The sequence below is a fragment of the Oryctolagus cuniculus genome, chromosome 6, assembly GCF_051225735.1.
Source record: "Oryctolagus cuniculus isolate XC-2025 breed Fujian yellow rabbit chromosome 6, ASM5122573v1, whole genome shotgun sequence".
Classification (NCBI taxonomy): domain Eukaryota; kingdom Metazoa; phylum Chordata; class Mammalia; order Lagomorpha; family Leporidae; genus Oryctolagus; species Oryctolagus cuniculus.
In genome coordinates this window covers 65117161-65139940 of record NC_142872.1, presented here as the reverse complement: position 1 = coordinate 65139940, position 22780 = coordinate 65117161, and the positions used below count along the sequence as shown (strand labels likewise).

General features: G+C 53.6%; 1 protein-coding gene and 1 long non-coding RNA gene across 23 annotated transcripts; one reads left to right on the top strand and one right to left on the bottom strand.

The window, feature by feature from the left end:
- Positions 1-234: 234 nt before the first annotated feature.
- RMND5B (required for meiotic nuclear division 5 homolog B) lies at positions 235-16273 on the bottom strand. 22 transcript variants are annotated; one of them, XM_089335168.1, is made up of 11 exons: positions 15922-16002; positions 15029-15132; positions 10926-11076; positions 5802-5947; positions 5540-5680; positions 4350-4450; positions 4008-4174; positions 3067-3232; positions 1064-1166; positions 837-991; positions 235-752 (listed from the first exon to the last, which is right to left on the bottom strand). In XM_089335168.1, exons 3-11 carry the CDS (start codon positions 11062-11064, stop codon positions 689-691), a joined length of 1182 nt encoding a protein of 393 aa, XP_089191294.1. In that variant the 5' UTR covers positions 11065-11076; positions 15029-15132; positions 15922-16002; the 3' UTR covers positions 235-688. The 22 variants fall into 22 exon arrangements, with proteins under 22 accessions (XP_089191294.1, XP_089191301.1, XP_089191302.1 ...); XM_089335175.1 differs by lacking the exon at positions 15029-15132 and adding an exon at positions 8881-9040 and having other exon boundaries at positions 15922-15959; XM_089335176.1 differs by lacking the exon at positions 15029-15132 and adding an exon at positions 8881-9040 and having other exon boundaries at positions 10926-11072; positions 15922-15959.
- On the top strand, positions 16150-21010 carry LOC138850220 (uncharacterized). The gene is made up of 2 exons (XR_011389914.2): positions 16150-16288; positions 20805-21010. It is a non-coding gene; the product is annotated as an uncharacterized LOC138850220 (long non-coding RNA).
- Positions 21011-22780: the final 1770 nt, after the last annotated feature.

The window sequence follows — 22780 nt, the reverse complement described above, 5'->3', positions numbered from 1 at the left end:
TCCCTTCTAGCACTTTAGACTTAAGTTCCTTCTCTATGTCAAAGGCTCCACTGGACTTGGTACACATGTGTCTGTAAAGGCCCCTTGCCGAGGGGCTGAGAGCATCCAAGTCCCCTTCAGTGAAGATGCAGGTCGAGTGCTTTCTGCCTGGGCTCTGGCTGCGCCCCACACCACGCCCACTAGCTGTTTGTAGTAGACCCAGCAATTCCTTGTTGGCAAAGCTAAAGGCTGGCAGAAGGAAGGAGGGCTGTGAGTATATTTGGTCAAAGTTATAAAACAATTACATTAAGTTCTAACTTGAGTATGTACAGTGGGAAATGGATACATACAGTTGAGGCTGGACAGCAGGAAGTTGGCCACAGCTGGACACCCCTAGGCTGAGGAGCTGGAGTGGCACAGGCTTGGCTTGTCACGGCTGAGGGCAGGGGTGGAAAGATGTCTGCAGCAGCGCCCCGTCCTTTGCTTCTCTGTCAGCAGCTGCTAAGTCAAAGGCATCCGAACAGCAGGAGTAGAGCCCAGCATCTTGCTTTCCTTGCTCCATGTGGGTGGGTTCCTCCTTCAGCTACCCTGCTAGTGCTCCTCAACCAGGTGACGTGAACCACAGCCCACTGAAAGCCAGCTCGCCCAACCCAGAGCCCAAGGCTCCCGGGTGAAAAGCTGCTTCCAGCAAAGTTCTTCCAGGCAGGAGTCAGAATATGATGCGTTTCCCGTCTGCTGGGTTTTGCTCCATGGGACAGTAGGGACACTTCAGCCTGCAGAGGGGGTAGAACCAGAAACATCTTAAGGCTGGCCAGCAGGACAGCCAGGCCAAGCAGGGGGCGGCACAGGGGACTTACTTTCCTCCATTAATGAGCTTGTTGAGGGCATCTCGGGAGATGACGTGGCCACAGATGAGCTTGATGGGCGGGTTGGAATCCGAAGTCTGCTGGCGGAGGATGGGGCAGGCAAATACCGAGTGGTACCAGCACTTCATGCCCAATTCAATCTCGATCTAGGGAGGCCAGCAGAGAGGTGAGTCCCACTCCCTGTCCTGGCTGCCCTCACCGCCCCCGCCAGGCCTCACCGGCAACTCATCCTTGTGACTCCAGACCCCGGTGCACTGTCTCTGCTCAATCACAGCCTTGATGTTCATCAGCACTGGCAGTGCCACACAGCCAGAGGCAAAACTGCAAAGAGCAGGGGACGCAGTGAGTTGGACCGTGGGACACAGTGGACAGGCAGAAAGCAGCACACACCCCTCTGGCTCACAGCTGAGGATACAGCAGTCCTCAGATTGCTCATACAGTACCATAAGTGTACCCAGCTGTGTCCAACATGAGAGTGTCTCTGATGTACCCCAAGATTTGAGAACATACGGGAAAGACAAAATGAAGCTGCAGTGAGATACCTGCTCAGCCAAACCATGTTACAGCCCACGTGTGGGACTACACTGTCCTACTGTTGGAAAGCACCTCTAACAGTGGCTACTGGGGCAAGTGTCTTGGCACAGCAGGTCAGGCACTGCTTAGGACATCCGTATCCATACTGGACTGCTTGTTCAAGTCAGATCTACTCCACACTTCCAGTCCAGCTTCCTGCTAATGTGCTTGGAGACAGCAGACAATAACCCAAGTACTTGGGTTTCTGCTACTCATTTGGCAGATGGAGTTCCTGGCTCGTGGCTTAGGACTGTTGTACCCTTGGCTACTGGAGGAGTTTGGGGAGTGAACCAGTAGACAGAAGATCACTCTCCTTCTCTGTCATTCTCTGTCATATCTGCATTATTCTGCAAATAAAATCTTTTTAGAAAAATCAACTAGGATACTTAAATGCGGGGAGGTGAGTGGGTGCAGCAGTTAAGACGCCAGTTAGGATGCATGCATCCTGTCTCCATGCTTGGGGTCAAGTGCTGGCTCTGCTGCTGACCCCAGCTTCCTGCGAATGCACACCCTGAGAGGCAGCAGGAGATGGCTCAAGTACTTGGGTCCCTGCAAACCACATGGGTGTTCTGGGATCCTGGCTCTAGCCTGACTGGACCTAAAAGTCAGAGTACATTAAGAACTGGGTGGGGGCTGGCACACAGGTTAAGCATCCCTATGAGAGCAGAGGTTGAAGTCCTATCTGCTCTATTTTACAGATCCAGGTTCCTGCTAATACGCCTGAGAGAGCATCAGAAGGTGGCCCAAGTGCTTGGGCCCCTGCTACCTATGTGGGAGACCCAACTGGAGTTCCTGGCTATTGTGACTATTTAGAGAGTGAACCAGTGCATGGAAGATCTCTGTCTTCCCCCGTCACTCTGCCTTTCAAATAAATCTTTAATAATAATGACTGGGGGTGGGATTCATTTCTCGCAGCAGTTGTACAGGGGTAGGGACCTACAGGCTGGAACCTCAGGTGCTAAGTACCATACAGCGCACAGGGCAGTCCTGTGTCACGCAATGATCCTGTCCAGGGAAGGGGCAGTGTTCTTGCTGGGCAATCCGTTCTAAAGCTGGACGTCTGGCCAGAGTCCATGAGAAAGATGTCAGTCTCCCGTATGGGGTGGAGTGTAAGGCCCCACAAGCAGTTGAAGTAAAATGCCCTGTGGCCACTGTGCACTGGGGTCAGTTCAGGTGGCAGGTTCAAGGCAGGTGAGTCTGCCTGTTGACCCTCCTGCTGTCCTCTATGAGGTGAGGAAGGTACTTCTAGCTCCTTGGGCTGCGGGAGCTGTGAGAGGCGTGTTACAGTGAAGGGGACCTCTCAGTCGGTGCTCAGGGACTAGGCTCCCTGAGGGGGGTGGGGTCTGAGAGGAGACCATGAGGAAGGTGGGCTGCAGGGATGTGAGGAGGTTTTGCTGTAATACAGGGAATGAGGTGCAGGAGAGGCAGGGACCTCATTCAAGAGATCTTACTAGCTGGGAACCCTGATCCTGCCATGGACTTTGTGGGAAATTCAGGCCATAAGTCTCAATAATCTCTGTCTAACAGTAAAAACAGGCAGTTCCTATCTCAGTCAGTTTAGGTCTGAGAGCACCAAGCAGTGTTCCTGGCACGTGGCTGGGCCCTGGCGAAGCTGTCTTTCCCTCTGCCCTCCCAGGGCCAGGTGTACCTGACGCTGAGTGGGGACTCCACAGAAAGCCCCAGCAGGGAGCACGCGTCCCGGGTAAAGGTCTCACAGATCTCGGCCCAGTGGCTGTTGTCCAGGAGGTGGCAGTAGGGCGACTTCTCCAAGCCCAGCCGCAGGTACACGAGACTGCCCATCATCACCTGGATCTCTGCAAGGCAACCACAGTGCAGCTCAGCGGGTGCAGAGGCTCTGGGCCCAGCCTCTTAAGTTAAGGAGCAGAGCAGATGGGCAGCGATTGAAATACCCTCGGGCAAAACGGATTTTCTCTAAAAACCAGCGGAGGTGGGTCACCAGACTGCTGCTGTGGGTTATGGACGGGCATGCCACCAGGGAATCAGATTGGCAGGGAGTTCCCTGTCAGCTCTTTCCATGCTTTTGATGGTATCACTGAGCTGGTCTCAGGCTGGCACTAGTGTCTATTTACCAACTGTAGCTAATATCCTCTAACAGAGCAGATTCCAGGTTCAAGCCTTTCAGGAGGCAGCAGCATCCAGGTAAAATTTAAAAACACTACCTGGCTTTCACATTTATTTTTAAATAAAGCTCAGAGTAATAAATATGAGTGGAGCTCAGGAAATGAGTACAGTGTGGGTGACTGATGGGGAGCACCTCACAGGTGAGACTCAAGTGGCAGGTTCATGATCCAGGGGGAAGGAAGGGAGCCCCAGGGAAAGCACTCCGATGAGTTTCAGGGGAGCTGGGCTCTTCCTGCAGGGAGACACTGGAGACCCGAGGTGGTCTGAGATGAAGCTAGAAAGGTATGCAGAGGACAGGAGAGCCTTGAGTCTGGAGTTCACCTTGGAGACAACAAGGGCTCCAAGAAGCTAAGCAGGAGAGAGGCAGCTGGGTGCCACACAGCCCCACATGGGTGCGGGGATGACTGACACCATCCGCTGTGGCCCACCAGCACCCTGGGCACTCACCCCTCTGGTGCAGCCGAGCAAAAGGCTGGAAGTGCCGGGCGTAGCTGAGGGCCTCCAGCTGCTTCTCGGGGCCGCCTGCCAGGAGGCGGATGAAGTGCAGTCGGTGCAGCTTGAACTCCAGGGAGCTGTTGAGCTCCAGCAGGCGCTGCCTGTGGGAGACGGCCCATCTGGGAAGAAAGGGGCCGTTTTAGTGTGGAGCTGGTAGAGGCTAGGAAAGGGGCCTTGGCAAAGCCAGGACCTGCGAGGAGGGCTGCGGGATGCCCCTGGGACGTGTGGGTGACAAGCCTGGTGCCCTGACAGGTGGGGGCAGAGTGGCTGCTGGCCCACCGTGGGGCTCCTTACTCCAACGCAGGCCCCAGGTCTTGTTCATGCAGAGCTTCCAGGATTCGATTCAGCTCCAGGAAAGGCTGCTTGAAATCCAAGTCCACATTCAGTGTTGATTCCTGGTCGGGGGAGAGAGAGTCCCCCATTGGAAGACAGTGTTTGCTAAATTCTAGTCTGCACATAATAAAACTTCATTTGTCAGAGACAGGCTGGAGGGAGCCGGAGTTGGCACAGGAGACATAGTCTCTTGCCAGCTGCCTGGGCCTCTCTTGTTGCTGTTTCACTTCTGGGTAGATCAGTGTGACCTGCTGACCTTGAGAGCAGACTGCACACTAAGAGAACTGGAGACCCCGTGGTGACAGCATGTGAGAAAATTACTCCTTTTTAATCCTAATTATATAGAGAAAGTCTCCATTTTTCCTGCCACTGTTTTCTTTTCTAAGATATTTATGTATTTATTTCAAAGGCAGTATGAAAGAGATTGATCTTCTATCCACTGGTTCTTTACCCAGGTGGACCAGGCCAAAGCCAGGAGCCTAGAACTCAGGTCTCCCACATGGGTGCAGGAGCCCAAGTACTTGGGCCATCTTCCACTGCCTGCCTGAGTGCATTATTGGAAGCAGAGGAGCCAGGGCTTCAACTAGCACTCTGGTATGGGTTGCAGCTTAACCTGCTGCACTACAACACCTGTTCCCCAGTGTGTCTTTAACACCTAACAAAAGCTTAGTTATTTCATTAAAGAGAGAGAGAGAGGGAGAGACAAAGAGAAGTCTTCCATCCACTGGTTTACTCCCCAAATGGCTGCATCGGCCAGGGCTGGGCCAGGTTAAAGCCAGAAGCTTCATCCAGGTCTCCCACACGGGTGCAGGGGCGCAAGGACTTGGGCCATCTTCCACTGCTTCCCCAGATGCATTAGCAGGGAGCTGGATTGGAAATGGAGCAGCTAGGACCCAAACCAGTGCCCATTTGGGACGCCAGTGCTGCAAGCAACAGTTTAACCTGCTGCGCCACAGTGCTGGCCCCTCATTTTATATATTTTTAAAGCAATTTTCAATTTATGGTGGGGGGGGCTGGTTTCCTTTCTAAAACATGTTCAAAGAGAGGCAGGGATTTAATGTCAAGAACACTAGCAGGTGAAGGGCAGAACAGGGAGGCTCCTTCAGCACTGGCCCTCCCCACGGGGGGCCAGCACCTGGCGCCACCATCACCTGGCACAGCTCCTCGGCAACACTGAGCATGCCCTGCTGGTACAGGTGCTCCACGATGGCCATCTGCAGGATCTGCTGCTGCTGCTCCCGCGAGTCCCACACCGCGTCAGAGACGACACCACAGATCTCAGAGTCAAAGTTCTGACAAGGAGAGAGGGCCCTGTGACTGGGGCATGCACATGCACTCCCCTGCTGAGCCCTGTGCACACCACACTAGCTCTGGAATATTCCCACCCCAGGCATGGGGCCACCCGGCGCTCACCCTGTCGATGGCTTTGCCCACTCGGGATACACTGCTATGAATGTCCTTGTGGTCGGAGGCCAGTTTCTGTACAGTGTCTTTGATCTTCCGGCAGCACTGGGACATCACCAGGGAGAGGGTGGCTGAGAGGGGTGTGCCTTGAAGGGCTACAGGGAAAACAGTGGATGGAACGAGTCAGGATACAGCCCTGAGCACCTGTTTCAGCAGCAGCCCTTGTTTCTGCTTTCTGTTCTAAATGTCAGCCTGGTGCCCCAGGAGGCAGCCCTGCCCCACTTTCTTTTTTTTTCCAAGATTTATTTGGGCCAGCATTGTGAATAGTGGGTAAAGCCGCCACCCGCAATATTGGTATTCCATACGAGTGCCAGTTTGAGTTCTAGCTGCTGCACTTCCGATCCATCTCCCTGCTATTGACCTAGCAAAAGCAGCAGCAGATGGCCCACATGCTTGGGTCCCTGCCACCCATGTGGAGACTGGACAAAGTTCCTGGCTCCTGGCTTCAACCTGGCTCAGCCCTGGCCATTGTGGCCAACTGGGGAGTGAACCAATAAATGGAAGATATCTTGGTCTCTCCCTCTTTCTCTTACTTTCAAATAAGTAAATAAATCTTTAAAAAATAAGTTATTTACTTGAAAGGCAGAGTGACAGAGGGAGAGAGACAGGGAGATCTTCTACCTGCTGTTTGATTCCTCAAATTATTTATTTTTTATTTTTTGACAGGCAGAGTGGACAGTGCAAGAGAGAGAGACAGAGAGAAAGGTCTTCCTTTGCCGTGAGTTCACCCTCCAATGGCCGCTGTGGCCGGTGCACCGCACTGATCCGAAGCCAGGAGCCAGGTGCTTCTGGTCTCCCATGCAGGTGCAGGGCCCAAGGACTTGGGCCATCCTCCACTGCACTCCCGGGCCAAAGCCGGGAGCTGGCCTGGAAGAGGGGCAACCGGGACAGAATCCGGTGCCCTGACTGGGACTAGAACCTGGTGTGCCAGCACCGCAAGGCGTAGGATTAGCCTATTGAGCTGCGGTGCAGCGGCCATTGGAGGGTGAACCAACGGCAAAGGGCCTGGGCTGGGTCAGATCAATGCCGGGAGCCAGGTGCATCATCCATGTCTCCCACATGGGTGCAGGGGCCCAAGCATCTGGGCCATCCTTCGCTGCTTTCCTAGGTGCATTAGCAGGAAGCTGGATCAGAAGTATAGCAGCCAGGACACGGACTGGTACCCATATGGGATGCTGGCATTGCAGACAGCGGCATAACCTAACCTAACCTACTGCAACATAACACAGGCCCTCCCGGCCCATTTTTGAACTATATGATTTAGAACTGGTCAAGTGAGACAAGTCAACTCATCTCAGTCTTCGTTTCCTTATTTTTTTTTTTTAAGATTTTTTATTTATTTATTTGACAGGTAGAGTTACAGACAGTGAGAGAGAAAGGTCTTCCTTCCATTGGTTCACCCCCCAAATGGCCAAGCACTTAAGCCATCCTCCACTGCCTTCCCAGGCCACAGCAGAGAGCTGGACTGGAAGAGGAGCAACTGGGACAGAACCGTCGCCCCAATTGGGACTAGAACCCAGGGTGCAGGCGCCGCAGGCAGAGGATTAGCCTAGTGAGCCATGGAGCCGGCCTCGTTTCCTGATTTTAAATAAAGAGGGGCTAGTGCTGTGGTGCAGTGGGTTGAAGCCCTGGCCTGCAGCGCCGGCATCCCATATGGGTGCTGGTTCGAGTCTTGGCTGCTCCACTTCCTGTCCAGCTCTCTATGTGGCCTGGGAAAACAGTGGAAGATGGCCCAACTCCTTGGGCCCCTGCACCCACATGGGAGACCCAGAAGCTGCTCCTAGCTCTTGGCTTCAGATCAGCTCAGTTCTGGCCATTGCAGCCATCTGGGGAGTGAACCAGTAGATGGAAGACCTTTCTCTGTCTCTACTTTTCCCTGTAATTGTCTTTCAAATAAATAAAATAAAACTCTTTAAAAAAAATGCTGTGCCAGCATTATGGCACAGGGTGTTAAGCTGCTCTTTTTCCAATCCAGCTCCCTGCTAATGTGCCTGAGAAAGTACTAGAAAATGGCCCACGTGCTTGAATCCCTGCCACCCATGTGGGAGCCCTGGATTAAGCTCCTGGCCTGAACCCAGCCATTGTGTCCATTTGATGAGTGAATCAGCAGATCTCTCTCTTTCTCTTTCAAATTTGACAGTCAAGTTAATACAGTTACAGAATGACTCAGCAATTACAATCCTAGGTACATATCCAAGAGAAATAAAAACTTAAGTGTACCCAGAAATTTTGAGTGTTTTTTTTTTTTTTAAGATTTATTTGAAAGACAGAGTTACACAGAGTGGTAGAGACAGAGAAAGGAGGTCTTCCATCTGCTGTTTCACTCCCTAAATGGCCAGGAACTTCTTTTGGGTCTCCCACACAGGTGTGAGGCCCAAGCACTTGAGCCATCTTCTGCTTTCCCAGGCCATAGCAGAGAGCTGGGTCAGAAGTGGAGCAGCTGGGACTCAAACTGGCGCCCATATGGGATGCTGGCACTGCAGGCCAGGGCTTTAACCCACTGTGCCACAGCAACAGCCCAACTTGCGAGTATTCACAACAGAATTATTCTTATTTTTTTACAGATTTATTTATTTGAAAGGCAGAGTTAGAGAGAGGCAGAGGGAGAGAGAGAGAGGTCTTCCATCTGCTTCACCCCCCAACTGGCTGCAATGGCAGGAGCTGGGCCAATCTGAAGCCAGGAGCCAGGAGCCAGGAGCTTCTTCTAGGTCTCCCACGCAGGTGCAGGGGTCCAAGGAGTTGGGCTATAGTCTGCTGCTTTCCTGGGCCATAGCAGAGAGCTGGGTCAGAAGTGGAGCAGACAGGACTCAAACTGGTGCCCATGTGGGATGCCGGCACTGCAGGCAGCAGCTTTACCCACTATGCCACAGAGTCGGCCCACAGAATTATTTGTAATAGCAGAAGGTAGAAAGAACCCAAATGTCAATCAACTCATAGTTAAACAAAATGGGGTATATCCACACACTGGAATACTATTGAGTCATAAAAGAGAAATAAAGTTTTGACAGGTCCTGGGACAGGGACGAACCTTAAGACATGCTAATGAAAGGAGCCAGACACAGAAGGCCACTGTGCGCTGTGTGACCCTGTTTGTTTGGAATGTCCAGAAGGGCTGAGCTGGAGACAGAAAGTGGCTGCCAGGCGCTGGGGAGAGGCAGGAAGGCAGCAGCTGTCCATGGGTTGGGTGTCTGGAAGGATGATGATGAAATGTGTTGAGATGAGACAGTAGTATTGACTACAGCTCTGTGCATATGCTACAAACCAGTTGTACTTTAAAAGGGGGAAGTTAATGTTACAGCTCAAAAAAAAAAAAAAAAAAAGAGAGAGAGAGAGACAAAGGAACCAGAGGTTCCTGATTCAAACCTAAGACAATGTAAACATTAAGACAAGTTGCAACAATGGATTATGAACCACTGACTAAAATAAGAATCTTTGAAGAGTGAACTGACAGTAAATAAAGAAGGAAAGCAGCTTCCTTACAATGGAAGGCCGACTTATAAATGCCTGGAGCGTAAGAGAGCAGGAAAAATCACCCATGTTGCAACCAGCTCAGTAATAACTGAGGCAGGCACCAATGGCTGGGTGCTGACGCTCAGGGCTGAGATGTGATAAAGAGCAGGACATCTATTAGTCCCAGAGCAGCTCCCCATGAACTGCTTATTATCGCCAATGGAAAAACCTGGCCGACTCATCTTATGCACAAGATCAAAGTAAACATCAGCAATAATGCAGTGCACCAACATCTTGTGCCTCCTGGTGCGACACACTGATAGGCACATCACTTGGCAGGCACTCCTGGCATAAATGCAATATGTGAATGCTGACAAAACATCAGAAAAATCCGAACCAAGATGTGCTACAAGACAACTGGTCTTAATTCTATAAAAATACCAATGTCATGAAAGATGAAGGAAGGTGGATTTTTTTTTTTTTTTTTTTTTTTTTTGACAGGCAGAGTGGACAGTGAGAGAGAAAGGTCTTCCTTTGCCGTTGGTTCACCCTCCAATGGCCGCCGCTGCAGCCGGCGCACCGCGCTGATCCGATGGCAGGAGCCAGGATCCAGGTGCTTTTCCTGGTCTCCCATGGGGTGCAGGGCCCAAGCACCTGGGCCATCCTCCACTGCACTCCCTGGCCATAGCAGAGAGCTGGCCTGGAAGAGGGGCAACCGGGACAGAATCCGGCGCCCCGACCGGGACTAGGACCCCGTGTGCCGGCGCCGCAAGGTGGAGGATTAGCCTATTGAGCCACGGCGCCAGCCGGATTTTTAAAAAATTCAACATGAGACGTGAGGAACTCAATGCAGTGCATGACCCTGAGCTAGATCCTGGACTGGAAAATAGAAAATATTGCGTGAAAGTTTCTGGGGCAATGGCTAAACTGCAGTATACACTGTAGTCGTGAGGTGCCATCACACCAGTGTTCTACTTCCTGGCTGTAACATTCTGTACCTATGCAAGAGAATGCCCTGCATCCTAGGAGACACACACTGCAGCTTTAGCTATAAGGGGTGCAGTATCTGCAACTCACTCTCAAATGCTTAAAAAGCAGTAACACGGGGCTGGTGCAGTGGTGTAGTGGGCCAAGCCTCTGCCTGTGGCGTTGCATGCCCCATGGGTGCTGGTTTGTATCCCAGCTGCTCCTCTTCTGATCCAGCTCTCTGCTATGGCCTGGGAGAGCAGTAGAAGATGGTGCAAGTGCTTTGCCCCTGCATCCGCGTGGGAGACCCAAAAGAAGCTCCTGGCTGCTGGCTTTGGATCGGCACAGATCTGGCCATTGTGACCATCTGGGACGTAAACCAGCAGATGGAAGACCTCTCTCTCTCTTTTTCTGCCTTTGCCTCTCTAACTCTGCCTTTCAAATAAATAAATAAATAAATCTTGAAAAGAAATGATGTAAAAGGGAGTAATCTGCAGTAAAGGGATGACCTCCCCCAGGCTTTTCGACAGGGCATAGTCAGTGTCATCACCATGCTCTTCCTGGTGGCCTAGCGACACGCACACTACCCATCATCCTCCTTGAACCTTGTCTCCAGGTAGCCTCGGGTCTCCCAGGAATGCGGGAGCAGACACCCACCTGCACTGGACAGCTCGGCCCGCAGCTGGCCCACGTGGTGCAGCAGCTCCTCCAGGCTCTGTTCACAGTGCTGTCCATAGGTCAGGAACTTCTGCAGGACCTTGTCCAGCTCCCGCTCCACACATGCACACTGCTCCATGGTGGCCTCTGTCTGGGGAAGATCAAGTGGGTCAGGCTCCATCTGGGCCAGATGGCACAGTTCTGGGAGGCTCCCACACCATCTTCCATATCCACTCCCTTATCAGATACAAAGCTTGGCCATGCCCTGCTTAACAAACCCACCTACCATGCCCCATCTCCCCTGGCTAGGGTTCCCAGCAGAGAATGCAGGCTGGTATGAAGACAAGTTTTCTGAATCAGGGGTGAGAATATTACTCATCTCCCACTCTCCTGTCATCTGTTCATCTCCTTTTCAACCAGGAGAGGGCAGCCCTCACAGGATCCTCAGCAGGCAACACAATCTAACCAGAAAACCACACTCCGCCAACTGCCCTTTCATATATTCATCGTGGTCACGCTCTCTTGCAGTTAGTGGGGGCACAGGCCCTGAAGGTAGGCCTTGAAGGGCTCAGCATTTGGAAAGGCAGCTTAGGGAGCAGCTGCCAACTGTTGGCCTGACAGGCCTCGCCCACCACTCCGAACTCAGCCTCCCCCGCTGCTTCTGCAGGGATGGGCACCTGGCTCGCTCACGGCTCTGTGCCCAGGGCAACGTGACTTCCTCTCTCTGCTCCGCTCTCCACCCCCCCTCACCCTTGCAACTCTTCAAGAAGCTGGGAGTCAGCTCACATGTCATCTCCTCTGGCAGCTATCCCCGGACTGTCCCCATCCAGCACCCTCAACTCTCCGTCTGCACCCTTGTTTTGAGCACTGGGTACTGATCTCTCTGAGGCCCTTCTGGTCCTACCAGACGAGAACCTCCTGTAACGGCCCTTGCCCCTCACTGTACCATTGAGAGAAAGCTGACTTCTCTTATCCTCCTACCCCCACCACTGAAGCCTCCTGCCCAAGCCCTTTCCACCCTGGGCACTGCTCCCCTGTTTCAGAGAAGCCTTTGACACTGAATACATGGACGAGCCTCCAAGTGTTGGTGATGGAGTCAAGTCCCTCCCCATCCATCTACAGCCTGAAATGAGAAGGCTGGCATATGTCCTCTGAAAGACAGCCAGGTGTTCATTCTCTCCAATGGTCCGCAGCACCACCGCACTACCACCAGGGTCCTCCGATCAACACCACGCTTGCCCGTTCCCACCAGCACCCTCTGTCTCAGCCTAGCACTGGGCCATGGATGTGTTCACACCCTCTGTCCTGACAGCTGATCCTACGACACTAGAATTTCTCATCAGAGTGGCCACCCAGTGCCCCCTAAACAAATGCTCTGGAACTGGATGGGAGACATTACGGGGCAAAATCTAACAGGGATTCCTGACTGAAATGGTGTGCACTCATTACAGTTATTGCTCTTATTAACAGCTAACATCTCACGAGGGCTTATTATGTGCCCGGCACTCTTCTAACAACTTCACATTAACTCACTTACCTAATTCTCAGGAAAACACTATGAGGTAGGGATGATTATTAAAATCACTTTGTAGATGAGAACATGAGACACAGAAAGATTCAGTTGCCCAAGGTCATGCAGCTGGGAAGCGGAGGAGTGGGAACTGAAGCCAGGCCCTTCCCTGGAGTACCTGGCATTACAGGTAATCTTGGGAGCAGCTTCACGGGCCACTATTGCACTAGGAAATACCTGTGGTTGGAATGAGTGCGCACCAACCACTAATGATGGCAAGAACAGGAAAGTAAGCACGGAGCCTGTGAGAACGATCAGCAGGGGAAAATGCAGAACAAAACAATGTTTGCCAAGAGTGTCTGGGAACCAGAGTCACAATTTACCAAAGATAAACACGGCCTGAGAAAGGTCAGGGCCTCACCAAGGTGAAATAGTCTGGGCCTTTCAGATACTCTCTGATAACCAGGACTACCAAAGGAAACTCCAGCAGCATCTGGAGGCTGTGCTGAAAAGCTGAGGAAGGGGCTAGGGACAGGCGTTTCTTCCTAGCACTGTTGTGGTGAGGGGCAGGAGACAGTCCAGAGGCCGCACACTGGTCAGTAAGCCAAGGAGGCAAAAGATGGGGACACATCTATGGAAACCGATGCAGCACTTAGAAGCCATGTCTCAGATACACTCACAGCAACATCTGTAGGATCCCACAATACAGTACTGAAGAGAAAGGAAAGAAATAAAATGAAGTCCAGGCAGAATACATTTATGGTAATTAAAAATAACCAGGGGGGCAAGTGTTTAGCCAATGGTTAAGACTAGTTAGGACACCCATGTCCCATTATTGGAATGATTGGCTTTGATACTCAGCTCTGGCTTCTGATTCCAGCTTTCTGTTAATGCAGATGCTGGGAGACAATGGTGATGGCTCAAGTAACTGGGTTCCAGCCACCCATATGGAAGACCTGAATTGTATCCTGGTCCCTAACCATTGGGCTGCATTTGGGGCGTGAACTAGCAGGCGGGAGATCTCTTTGCCTCTGAAATAACATCAATAAATACATACGACTAAGGCAAATAAAAGATACACACCAAATAAAAGGATATACAGTTGTCCCTTGATAACCGTGGGGGATTGGTTCCAGGACTTTCATGGGATACCAAAATGTGTGAATGTTCAAGTCCCTTATATAAAATGGTGTAGCACTGCATTTAACCCACACACATCCTCCCTTACATTTTAAGTCAACTCCTATGTATCTATTTGATAGGCTTGGAGCAGTTACCGTCTGCTGCTAAGGTTTTCACTACAGATGCACGAAAAAGGTGTCTTTGCACTTTGTCTGACTGTGGCAGCCAAGACTGAAGAGAGGCAGATGGGGTAGGAGAGGTGAATCATCTCTAGATCACTTACAATTTCAAATACAATGCAAACGCTATGTCAATAGCTGTTATATTATATTGTTTAGGGAATGACTTTTTAAAATCTATACATGCCCAATACAGACATTTTTCCTCAAATATCTCTGACCCACAGTTGGTTGAATCCATGGATGTAGAACCCCAGGATATAGAAGCCTGCCTATAGCCCAGACACAGCAGAGTACTTTCTTATGGTGGGGAGGGAAGGGAGAAGTGGGAATAATAAAGGAATATGTAATTAAATATAAAAGAGAAAAGGCCCTGCATGGACCAATTAAATGATTAAGAACTAATTATGATTAATGTAATTAAAATTTTAAGATAAATGAGCTGGGCAAACAACTACCTGAGGGGGGCGGCATTGTGGTTAAGCTGCTGTCTGCAACACCAACATCCCACATGGGCACTGGTTCGAGTCCCAGCTGCGGAACTTCCAATCCAACTCCCTGCTATGGTGTCTGGGAAGGCAGCAGAAGATGGCCCAAGTGCTCAGGCCCCTGCCACCCATGTGGGAGACCCAGATAGAGTTCTGGGCTCCTGGCTTCAAGCTGGACCTAGCCTCAGCCATTGCAGCCATTTGGGGAGTGAACTCGTGGATGGAAAATCTCTCTCCCTCTTTTGAATACATAAATCTTTAAAAAGAAAAAAAAACTGCTTGTGGGTTTTCCAGAGCCCAGGTTAACTCAGTGTGTCCAGAGCGAGCCGCTCTGCCCGTCACAGTCGGCCATCTTCACCAGGCACAAGGATGAGGAACTGTGTGCTTGTCTTTGACAACCTTCGTGATAAAGGTAAGTGCTGGCGATTGTCATTTCATGTCCATTCACCCTAAGCCTTTCTCCCCAAGGCCTTACACATATAGAGATCACCCAACAGGACGACTGCTCCAAAACACACACCAGATCTTGTCACCCCTTGGCTCAACAGTGCCATGGTTTCAGATAAGTCCTTTGCAAATACCCATGCACTTCCTTTGCGCGTGTGCCTATTTCTAGAGTGCCTTCTGCACTTCTTCACATGGAGAACTTAAGCAGGAGTTTAATCACCAGTTTTTCATGAAGTCAATGAAATCTGTGTCTCCTGTTTTTGCTTCATAAACGTATCCCGGGAGCCCATGTACTGACTGTCCCCATGCTGGTCTCTGCTGTCGGACTATGAGCTACCCAAGGGCTGGAGTCCCTACCTTTGGCGCCTAAACCAGGGCTGGTCCACGGTACTCAGAACGCGTTTGCTAATTAAATGGCACAGGACTTCCCAACCTTTGGCTTAGAGGGCCTGCGCTCACATCTGTGGAAGGTGAGCAGAGACAGGACTGAAATAAAATTCCCACCAAGGCACGTATGGGGGGACCCCGCACCCACACTTCAGCAGCCTGAACAAGGAGGGTTCCTGGAATGGGTAAGAGAATCTGTGAATCCCGAGGGAACTGATTCTGGCAATTTCGTAGCCCCCACCTCTAACCCCTCCCGGCCCGACATATGGTTCTCACTAAAACCAAGACTGGCTCCCGCTCCGCCTGCAACACACTCCCTCTTCGGTCCCAGCTCTGCTCGACCAGTCTCTGCCGCTGACCCCTGCTCCAGTCACCCGATCCCTATCCCACGGCCCCGTGCTTTCCTTCATTGCACACCCCCCTTCGACGATGCACATTTTTATTTTATCCTTAACCAAAACCGGAAGGAAGGAAGGAAGGAAGAGGCCACCGGGTCCCCCGGACAGTAGCCTCGCCGGGATTTCACCTGTATTAACCAACGAACTCATCCTTCCAGAGACCCTGCTCACGAGCCCGGCCGGGCCCCGGCCCGCACCTGGTTACCTGCCACCCAGCCGGGTCGCACGAGGCAGGGACGCCCGAGTCCGCGGCCCGGGGCCGGTCTGCGGGACTCCCGCTCCCCGTCCGGGCCGACGACTGCTAAGAGGACAAACCCAACGGCAGACTGGGGCGGGGGCTTCCGGAGGCTGAGCCTGGGCCAGGCAGCCAGCCGAGCTACCGCGCGCCGCGGCCCTCCGCACCGCCGGCCGGCGAGCCCCGCCCTCAGGCCGCAACGCCTGGCCCAGAGGCCCGCCCGCGCTCACCTCCGCCTACGGCCCCGGCTTCCGGCGCCGCCGTCTTCGGAACCGGAAGTGGCGGCGGTGGCCGGGCGGCCCCGGGCGCTCCCACTCGCGGATACGCAGAGGGGTGGCCGTCCCGCAAGCCGCCCCCCCCGCGCACCAGCAGTGAGGTCGCCCACAGGAGCTGGGGGACCGCGGTCAGGCGCTCGCACCCAGCCCTTCGCGGCCCAGCCCTTCGCGGCCCAGCGTAGGACAGAGCCATTCGCTGGCCGGCCGGGGGCCAGGCAGAGGCGCGGGGACTCGCCCTGCCTGGTGCCCCGCACGGAAGACCCCAGCTCCTGTGCCTCCTCCGCTCGCTGCGAACAGTGCTGTGCATCCTAGAGGCCCACCGGTTAGTCTGTGCCCTTGGGAAATGTCATGGAAGACAGAAGCCCTGGAGTCCGGCTGTGGTGTAGCGGGTTAAACATCCTTCCCATCCCCCCAACGCCGCGTCCCATATGGGCGCGGGTTCGAGTCCCGGCTGCTGCACTTCCGACCCAGCTCCTTGCTAATGGCCTGGGAAAGCGGTGGAAGATGGCCCAAGTCCTTGGGCTCCTACCCTCAAGAGACCTGGAAGAAGCTCCTGGCTCCTGGCTTCGGCCTGGCCTGGTCCTGGCCTTTGCGGCGTGACCTAGCAGATGGAAGATCTCTCTGTCTCTCTGTAACTCTGCCTTTCAGATAAATAAATACATAAATTTTTAGGGGGAGAAAAAAGCAAAGTCCTTTTTTGGTGCCCCAGCCTTGCGGATCCCCTCAACCTGAACTTAATCTGCAGAATCAGATTCCGCGGCTGCCCTGGGTGGGAACACACCAGCCCCCGGGGAAGGAAGGCTGACAGAGGAGGGGGGAACCGAACCCAGGCCTGGGCCTAGTCTAAGCTCCACCCAGGCCCATTGGCTCTGCGCGCACCCCCCCCCCCCCCCCCGCCCTCGAGGAGCCGGACTCTCCCGACTTCCGGCTGCCTTTTTAGGCCAGCCTCATTCCAGGTCCGCCTCCCCTTGCACAATCTCATTTTCTTCGCACTTGCACAAGCCACCTTTGTTTTCTGTACAGCATTTGATATGATCTCGTGTGTTTATTTGTTGTTCCTGACTTCTGGCGCTTAGCCCTGCCTCCACCACTTTTGGGGGCCGGGGAGGATGGCTTCCCCCACACCAAGTGCTTGGGGCAGAGTGGATGCTCCACGGGGAGACGCGGAGGTCGTAGGTTATACAGAGGAAACCTTAGGCTGTATTGCAGGGAAGGTGCGCGCGCCGCGAGCCTGGGTGGTCCTGTCCCACGCGGAAGCGCGAGGGCGGAGAGGAGTGAGCCTGGCCCGGGGCTAAGGGGCCCCGGAGCCCTGCCCAGCTGGACAGGACCGCACAGGCTTTCACGCACGCCCCGGGCGCCCCCACTTCCGCTCCAGGCCTGGCTGCTTGGAGAACTTTGCCAGTGCTGCTCACGAGACGTTCCCAGCGTGTGGCAGTCCTGTGGTTTTTGTTGGGATGGGGTCGGTTCTTGGAGCTGTTGTTCACGAAAATCAGTGTCTGTTGAAAAAAAATTTTTTTTGCCAGTTTCCTAGTTTGATTTTAAAAATTTCACTCAGTAAATAATGTCTATATTTTATTTTGGAGGAGGTGGGTACTTCTGTGTGGTTATCCCAGCACCTCCTGTTGAACAATCCTTCCTTACCCTCTCCTTTGAAGTCCTTTGAAGCCCTTTATCTTTTTTTTTAAGATTTAAAAAATTTATTTTAAAGAGTTACAGAGAGGGGAGGCAGAGAGAGAGAGAGAAAGAGAGAGAGAAATCTTACATCTGCTAGTTCACTCCCCAGTGGCCACAACAGCCAGGGTTGAGCCAGGCCAAAGCCAGGAGCCGGGAGCTTCCTCTGGGTCTCCCACGTGGGTACAGGGGCCCAAGCACTCTGCTGCTTTCCCAGGCCATTAGCAGGGAGATGATAAGAAGTGGAGCAGGGGCCCACGCTGTGATGCAGCGGATTAATGACCTGGCCTAAAGCGCCGGCATCCCATATGGGCACTGGTTCGAGACCCGGCTGCTCCACTTCCAATCCAGCTCTGTTATGGCCTGGGCCACTGCAGAGTGAGCCATTGGATGGAAGGCCTCTCCTCTCTGTAACTAACTTTCAAATCAATCAATCTAATCAATATTAAAAAAATAAAAAGTGGAGCAGTCAGGACTGGAACCCGTGCCCAAATGGGATGCTGGCGCTGCAGGTGGTGGCTTAACCTGCTATGCCACAGTGCCGACCCCCTATCGTGGTTTTCTTTAAAGACTTTATTTGAAGGGCAGAGAGGAAAAGAGAGCTCTTCCTAGGACTGGACTAGGGGGAACCAAGAACTCCATTCAGGTCTCCCATGTAGGTGGCGGTGACCCAAGCACTTGGGCGGGACTGTTACCTTCTTCCTGTTATTAGCAGGAAGCCGGTGGGGAGCTCAGGTGGGACTGATCACAGGCACTCAGATAGGGGGTGCGGGCGTCCCAGGGGGTGGCTTAGCAGGCTGCAACACAATGTCCATCTCTGGTGTGCTATTTTTCTACCATATGGAATCTATTTCTGGCCTCAGAGGTATAGATTAATTTTTATGCCAGCATGATACTGTTTTCCTTGCTACTTTGTAATACATTCTAATATAACACATTATAGAGGTGGGATTAAACACCTCTCACAAAAAGGGGGAGAAAAGCTAGAAAGGTTATTGAGGAGGCAGATTAATGGTTGCTAGGGGCTAGGGGTAGGGAAGAGGGGTTGGCTATAGAAGAGTACTGGGGAATTTGGGGGTTGATGTACTTTTTTTTCAATGTATTGATCTGAAAGAGACAGAATCATCCATCCAGTGGTCACTCCCCAAATGTCTGCCAACAGCTGGGACTGGGCCAGGCAGAAGCCAGGAGCTAGGAACTCATTCTGAATCTCCTCCATGGGTGGTAGGGACCCAAGTACTTGAGCCATTATCTCCCGCCCAGGGTTTGCATTAGCACGGAGGTGGAGCAGAAATGCCAAATGCCCACCCCCTGCTGAAATTGTTCAATGTGCATTTGTCAAAATACTAAAAACCACCTGGGAGGGCGTTGTGGTACAGCAGGTTGAACTGCTACCTGGGACGTCTGCATTCCATATCCAAGTGCTTGTCCAGGCTATGCCACTTCTGATCCAGCTTCCTGCCAGTGCACCTGGGAAGGCAGCAGATGATGGCCCAAGCACTTAGGTGCCTGCCACCCATGTGGGAGATCAGGATGGAGTTCCACTCCTGGCTTTGGCTTGGCCCTGTCTGTGGCAGACTTTTGGAAAGTGAACCAGTGGGTGGAAGATTATCTTTGTCACTCTGCCTTCCAAATAAATAACTTCAAAAAAAAAAAAAATAGATGTACTTTAAAAGGGTGAATGTTCCTGTAAGTTACACCTTAAAATGGCAGAGGGAGGGGAGCCCGATGGTTCAAATGGTGGGGAACAGGCACATAAAGCACATTATACAAATCTTAGTAAAAAAAAATTCTTCAACAAAGGACAAGACCCCAGGGTCAGGTGCTGTCCTTCCTTGCCCCTCAGAGCAAGTCCTGGAAGCTGAGCCGTTTCTGAGAGCTGGAGGAGCTGGGGGCTGAGAGCGCCAGGGGCGGACCCAGGGCAACCAGAGCTGCCTGCCCTGCCTGCTGGCCAGACCCAGCATTTGCTCAGGCCGTAACTTCCCCTTCCACCCTCCAGGTCCCTGGTCTGTTCTTCCTGTCACTCCCTGTAAGTCTTCAGTTCCGTCCGGTTCCACCTCCATAATTTGCAGAGCACAATGAAAACGTGCAGCTGCTGTTCAAACAGCCTTGAGAAGTTAAAGATGGCGACAGCAGAGCATTACCCGGAGCAGGGGGTCTTTCTGAGTGCAGGGCCCTGGTGGTTGCACATGTGCACACACAAAGCTGATCCCGGTTGGTTCCAGTCTTTCTCGTGGCTGCACCGAGGACTCCCGTGCCGCTTACCGGGCTGTCCAAGCTCTGCCTCAGCCCCACTTACAGACAGCACCCATCCCAGAGACCTGCTCCTCGCTTTCCTGTGTCCCACTCAGAATGCCCGCATCCGGGGCTGCCTCGAGCAAGCCAGCAGCTAGCTTTCCCCTCTGTAGGGTGCTTACCTGCACTCCCTCCCCCAGCCCGGACTGAGGCACCAGCTTCCATAGCCCTGCAGCTCCACCTCCTGTGACCTTAACCCTCCTCCCCGCATCTGTCCTCGCTTCTGAATCCAATATGGAGGGCTCAAGCCCCACCCACGAGCGCAGCGGGTTTTTGGTTGGAATATCCACAGTGAAGGCTGTACTGTCTTTGAAGAAAGTCGCCCTAATACCCACACCATCCGCTCCGTCTCAGAAACAGTCTCACCTCCCAAACGGCCCCTCCTCTGCCTCCCCCAGCTCTGCGGGACTCACCGTCCACCAAAGGCCCCTCTGTTGTTCCTGTGTCGGTGCTCTGAGCTCTTCTGGATTCTCGTCCTTGTCTCCTCCCACCCAGCCCCAATCACTATCAGGAATGGCCTTCCCCAGCAGGCAGGGGCTTTGGCCACCTTGTCCTCCTCTCCTGAGAACCACAGCTGGCCCCATGGGAGGCCCTCAGAACACCCGTGTGGGATGAATGGTGAGTGGCCCAGGAGTGGTCAATGAACTTTCGGGTTGGAGCCTTCCCCAGCCATACCCAGCCAGAATCCACTCTAATCAGGAGAGGGACACTCTTGACCCCCCTATCTCCCTAGTGCCTCATGGGCTGGCTGGAACTGAAGTGGGTTTGGGGTAAAAAACAGAAGGCATCAGGCCAGTGTGGCCCATCGGTTGTATGCAGGCATTCTGTGTCACAGCACTGATTGAGTTCAGGCTCCTCTGTTTCTGATCCAGCTTCCTGCCAATGCACCTGGGAAGGCAGTGTGGAAGATGGCCCAAGTGCTTGAGCCTCTACACCCATGTGGGAGACCTAGATGAAGCTCCTGGCTTCAGCCTGGCCCAGCCCTGGCTGTTGTGGCCATTTGGGAAGTGGACCAGCAAATGGAAGACCTCTCCCTTGTTTCTCAAAAAATAAAAATTAAAAAAATAAATAAATAAAAGCTCACAGCTCAGTGGAAACAGAGACAAACCAACAATGACCAAATGACCACAGCCCAGAAAAGATGGCTGCAGTGGTGCACTGGGGCTGTGGGCACAGGGACTGTCCAGGGCAGGCAGAACCAGGACAGGCCTCTCTGAGGCAGGATCTGAGCTCTGGAGAGGGGGCTCTGCCTGCAGGACTGCAGGGGGCTGCTGAGGTTTGAAAGGGCACTGGGCACTACTAGCAGTGACCCTGGAGGACTGCCAGAGACCGCAGGCGCCAGGTAGAAGGGCCCAAGAGAGCTGCTGGAGGGTGTGACTCTGGAGGCAGCACAGGAGGCCCAGAGGCAGGGAGCCCTATAGGGAAAGCTGGCCACATTTCCAGACCCAGCTGGCTGCCTGGGCTTAGTATGCTGTGCCCAGGACAGCTGGGGAGTCGAGGGGCCCCCGGGGGAGGGGAGGCTGCCCTGAGGCAGCAGCTGCAACAGGGACACCTGTGATCAGCTGGTCTCAGAGCCACCCAGCCGGCTTGGGGACTGGGAACAGGTTTGCCTGGCACGGATGAGCTAACAAGGATCTGGTTCCCTCCGAGACACCCAGCTTCAGCTCTCTGCACCCTCCCCCTGGGCCTGGCCTTAGTTTCTGGCACAGCTGCCAAGTTTTGGTACCGCCCACCCACTCCCCACTGGCTGCACTGGCCAGCCCAGCTCCCTAATAACTGGGTGGGGAGCTGCTCTGCAGAGCTGGGGCCCTGAGAGGTGGGCACCTAGCCTGGCCAGCTTCTGGCCGGGAGGAAGTGATTCGGGCACCAAGCCAGCACCTGGAGGAACCACTTGTTCAGAGACCTGGGCTTCCAGGGGCTGTGGAATGGGAATCAAGGTCCTGAGGACTCTCCCTTTCCCTCCGCAGGCATAGGACTCCAGCTCAAGTATGAGTCCAGATGGGTCTCATCTAGGCCCACAGGTCTGTCCAGGACACAGGCTCTACCCAAGCCTGGCTAGCACTACAATGGGCTGCGGCTGGTGGGAAGCAAAGGGCAGAAGGAGAAACAGGAAGCGGCCTCCAGGCCTGCATGCAACCCAGAAGCCGGCTTCTGGAGGCCGGGTGCCCCAAACACACCTCCCTGGTCACACCCACCACCCACAAGCACATCTCTGCACACACCTATCACTCATAGGGCTGTAAACACAGCATCCCCACGCAGACAGCTCACACACCCCTCTCCACCCTAAAAAGGCTGGGTAGCTCTCCACAGCTCACACCCCCACGTCCCCACCCACTGGCTCCACTCTGCCACCAGGACCCACCTGCATGGCCCCAGGCGCCTGGGAAGCCTGGAGGACAGGCAAAGGGGGCAACCTGGGGCCCTCCAGAGCTGCCCCATCAGGGCAGGCACTAGAAGGCAGGTGTCTGTGTGCTGCCTCCCTTCGGGAGGGGGGGCACAGCTAAATCCCTCCATGCCCTGATACCCACAAGGACCCGACACACCACCAGGCAGAAGTTAAGCGTTCCATGAACCCACAAGGAAGTTGCGCGTCCCCAGGGGCGTGGGAAGACGCCACCTGCACAGCCAGGCTGGGGCTGTGCTCCACCCACTTCCACTCAGGAGAGGAGCAAAGGCTCCAAGGCTGGGGTGGCTATGTGTTTTAGAGGACCAGGGGCCAGTCTTGGCTGAGAGCCGGGGTCCAGGAAGACTGGCAGGCCCGATGTCCAGCAAGGGACGAGGGTGTGGGTTGGGGACTGCTTCCTTCAGGGCGAGAGCTGTCCAGAACATGACTGGCTGTGCCTTG

What these genes read in the sequence shown, in the direction of transcription:
- RMND5B (XM_051843684.3), bottom strand. Translation starts at nt 16,273, where the DNA reads ATGCACAGCACTGTTCGCAGCGAGCGGAGGAGGCACAGGAGCTGGGGT. An exon ending in GACCTGGGGCCTGCGTTGGA is followed by an intron (nt 4,175 to 4,349) that starts GTAAGGAGCCCC and finishes CTTTCTTCCCAG; the next exon opens with ATGGGCCGTCTCCCACAGGC. An exon ending in GAGTCCCCACTCAGCGTCAG is followed by an intron (nt 1,167 to 3,066) that starts GTACACCTGGCC and finishes TGCTCTTTGCAG; the next exon opens with TTTTGCCTCTGGCTGTGTGG.